The 4270-nt window shown below is 42.2% G+C and overlaps 1 protein-coding gene across 1 annotated transcript; it reads left to right on the top strand.

Moving 5' to 3' along the window:
* Positions 1–2898: 2898 nt before the first annotated feature.
* Positions 2899–4270, top strand: LOC115591014 (N-acetyllactosaminide beta-1,3-N-acetylglucosaminyltransferase 3-like). The gene has a single exon (XM_030432586.1). It carries the CDS (start codon positions 2905–2907, stop codon positions 4045–4047), a length of 1143 nt encoding a protein of 380 aa, XP_030288446.1. The 5' UTR covers positions 2899–2904; the 3' UTR covers positions 4048–4270.

Below are 4270 nucleotides of genomic sequence, written 5' to 3'. Positions count from 1 at the left end.
TCAATATTTACTAGCTACTGGGGTTACACTACCATGTAGCTAATGGCTAACAGCTAGCGAGAGCTGTGTTTGTCTCCAACACAGTCTCCAAACTCTTGGACACTGTTCGCAACGTTTTCAGCTGACTTTACCATATTTGTAGGCAACTGCAAATACTATAAAACCACGGCAACACTTACCTGTGGCTCAGGTGCAGTTGCTGGGTCCGGTATGGTTGGGACTGATCCTTTTATGAGTGTCAGTGTCAAGGCAAAGCCAGCTTTGTACTGACCCTCGTTACTGAAGCAGTCTGATGTGAAGTGGTTAGCACACACACACAAACTTACACACACCATAGCCGGCACGTTGTCATTAAAAAATGAAATGCAACCACTGCCTCTTCTGTTGTTCTGTAGCTGGGACAGAATAATGGCACTTATGTTGATTTTTACAACCAACAAAAGAGTAATTTGCGTGTCTAGCTCTGAGCAATGACATTGAGAAACATTGCTAGCTTACCGCTGGACACACTGAACTTCACCTCGGGGATGAACGCCGCCCTCTTGGATATCTCCTATCACCGCGCAGAGGAGGTCGGCCTATAAATATCTCTCCTGTCGTGACGTAACGAAAGGAGCTGAATCTGAACAGCCTGTAAGAGCGCTGTTTTACCAGTGGGTGGGCTGCAGAGACCTTGAAGGAATCATTTGCTTTCCTCATTCTGGGAGTTGGCAGGCTCAGGGAGGACCAGTTTATATATGTAGACACCAGAGAAATCGTGTTTTTCACAACATGAGACCTTTAAGTGTTGGGCCGCATTCCAATTGTTTATATCTACAGTAATGTAGTATGTAACAATGGCTTTCCACTGTAGGTCTACCACTGTCACATATTATGGACTAATTCCGGATTTTCACAAGTTCACTGTCATGATTATGGATTTTCTGCAGTATTTTCTGTGTTTGGACATAAAAACTAACAGCTCAGTAGTACAAAGTTCATGTTTTACTTATCCATGTTTGTAGCACCTTTAATGCGAGATCTGCACGATATATCGAAAACATGAACTTTGTTCTTCTTACTGGCAGTTGTTCCTTTATATTGGTGTAAGTTCATAGGTAGATATTCGTACTGTGACTTCCAAGTTTTCAATCTTTGTGTGACACCTACTGAGCTGTTATTTTTAACTGGGTACAGGAAATCTGGGTGTTACAGCTTGTAGTGGTTTTAGTTTGCATACTTGATGTAGTGTTTCATGTATGGACAAAATATCAATATGGTTCTGTAACTTAATATACCAAGTATTTCACAATTTCAAGCTTATCTGTCATTTCTGACATCAGCTAGTGGCATTAGAAGACAAAGCGAGTTGCACATTAACCAGGTTGGGGCAGATTGTTGCCACATGGACTCATAATTCAGTTCATCATAGGGTTATCACTTTGATGTAACGGTGATATCGTCGAGTCCTGCTGGATTGGGAACACCTAGAGGAGAAAGCCAACTGTCATAAAGTGTACACTAATAAAAGAGTTGATTTCAAGTTTGTAATGGTGAAACGTGTCTTGAGCTTCCGAGTTAAAGTGAAATTAGCCATAAGGTAATGTTAGCCAGCAATGGCACAGACCAATTCAGCACTCACCAGACACTCTGGATTTTCTCTCTTCCTTCACTCTCTCCTTTCTGTTACTTTGTAAGTACATTTCCCCTCCAGCTCCAGTACAGCAGTCATCATTACAGTACATAATCAACCAACAATGGAGGTCAGCTCCTTGGATAACTGCTGCAGTCAGGTTGATTAACAGGAGTGAATATGAATCAAAATTTAGAAACTAATCTTTGAGCTCTCCTCCAGTCAGGAGACTGTTGTACCTTTGGGTGTTTTTTCCACCTTAAGGTCTCGCTCTGCACCCAACTCTCTAGCCAGCTCTGAACAGCTGATGAGCGGCTCTTCCTCTTGCTCTTCCAAGTCCTGCACTGCACACAAGTCTTGGAAAATGACTTTTGCTTTGTCCTGATAGAGAACCCCCTAAAAACAAACACCAATAACGTAATGATACTACATCAACTTAATCATTTCTGATTGATGTGTGAGCTAAATTGCAGGAAGTGTTCAAATCTCTGAGGCTGTGGCTCCCCACGTCTTCCTGTAGAACATGGTGTGGTGTGAAGGCACAAATAGTTAACCTTAAAGGGAAAGTTTGGGTTTTTTGAAGCGGGCCTGTACTCATCCATAGTCAGTGTACTACCTACAGTAAATGGCAGTAAGCATGCCCCCAGTTTAGAGAAACAGTACGAGTACAGGCATGGAAGCTGAACAGGCAGCAAATTGTTCTAGCCACCTCAAAAAAGGCCTGGCTAAAATAGAAATATTTTTACATTTCTGAACATGAGGAGTTGCTAGTTAACCTCTTCCTCTTTCTATTAGTTTGTGTCATTGTGTGCCTTCAGGGTTTTAACAACTTAGTTGAATTCAGCAAAGGCACACAATGACACATACAGACCAACCAATAAAGAAAGTGGTAGACCAGCAACTTCTGTGTTCCACAAGGTAAAATGACTATTTTCTGGTGTCCAGTAACTTTGGAGAGTGCGATGTAAAGGTTTGGTAACATGTCAGAAAGGGCCGTCTGACAACAAGGTGAAGCTGTAAGAATATTTAAAATAAAGTGTGCAGTTGAACTGATTTAACTGCCTTTTTAGGTGGCAAAATATGTTTTATCAGCTGCTTTGTCGACATCTGCTGTAGGTTATACACTGGCTGTGGATAAGTTACTCATACAACCCCAGTTCTACAGACCCCAACTCCCCCTCTCATTTATATATATAATTAATACCCAATTTGTCTTATCAGTTGCTTCATGTCACACTGTAATATCTTTATAAAAAAACTGTGTTTTCTTTTCTCTCTGCAGAGTTTCAAGGATGAGAAAGTTCAAAGCAAAAGCTTTGTTGCTGGCAGCAGCTGTTGGTCTGTTGATCCTCCATCTCTTTAAAAATTTTAGTGATAGCAAAACCCTCCAACACAATTTAGATGTGAGAAAGGATCAAGTTCAAATAAGACAACCCATCACCAAAAGCAGCTCCTATGTGTACTCCTGGCCAAGATGTCAACAAAACACATCTGCTGCCAACGTTACAGGCTTCAGCTCTCTTCCTGGTAATATGAAAAACTTCATGTACTATCGACACTGTCGCCATTTCCCCATGCTTTTGGATGTTCCTGACAAATGTGGAGGAGCTGAGAAATCAGCAGCAGTTTTCCTTCTTCTGGTCATCAAAAGCTCTCCTGTGAACTACGACCGCAGAGAGGTGCTGCGCAAAACCTGGGCTAAAGAGAGGTTACACAATGGTGTGCGGATCCGGAGGATCTTCATCTCAGGAACAATGGATTCTGGTTTTGAGAAAGAAAGACTGAACAAACTACTTGAGCTGGAGCAACGCGAGTACAATGATATCCTCCAATGGGACTTCAGTGACACATTCTACAACCTCACCTTGAAGCAGATACTCTTTATGGAATGGATGGAGAGAAACTGTCCAAACATTCGCTTCTTGTTCAACGGGGATGATGACGTCTTTGCCAACACAGACAACATGGTCGAGTATCTCCAAAGCCTCAAGGACAATAATGGTAGCAAGCACCTCTTTACTGGTAGTATCATGGTGGGTACAGGGCCCATTAGACATCCAGGGAGCAGGTATTTTGTCCCAGTTCAGGTACATGAGTCAGAATCATATCCTCCCTACCTGAGTGGTGGGGGCTATCTGTTGTCTGGTTATACAGCTTCGGTCATATACAATATGTCCCAGTCCATCGACATTATACCCATTGATGATGCTTACATGGGGATGTGTCTGGCCAAAGCAGGACTTGGTCCCATGTCCCATATCGGTGTGAAAGTATTCGGAGTTGACCTTCCCTCCAGCAAACTAGATAGATACGACGCTTGCTATTATAGAGACTATTTACTGGTACACAGGTTCCTTCCAATCCAGATATATCAGATGTGGCACAGAATACATGATCCAAAGTTGATCTGTACCAAACAACCTGCAGATGGATGACTGCTCTCAGGATATGAGGACAGGTATAGACTTTTTCATTCTGTCACAAGAAAAGGTTTGGACTGTTTTCCACCAGTGTTTAACTGTGCAATGGAACTGTTTTTAAATGTATTAACTTAATGTGGACACAAAAAGGAGCCAGTGAGGGAGCTTGTTTTGGAACAATGGGCCTGACATGTTTGTTTACAATATGCATTGATTTTGCTGACCAAAAATGGGGATG

Source organism: Sparus aurata, chromosome 11, assembly GCF_900880675.1.
Source record: "Sparus aurata chromosome 11, fSpaAur1.1, whole genome shotgun sequence".
NCBI lineage: Eukaryota > Metazoa > Chordata > Actinopteri > Spariformes > Sparidae > Sparus > Sparus aurata.
This window is presented reverse-complemented; position numbering and strand designations above follow the sequence as displayed.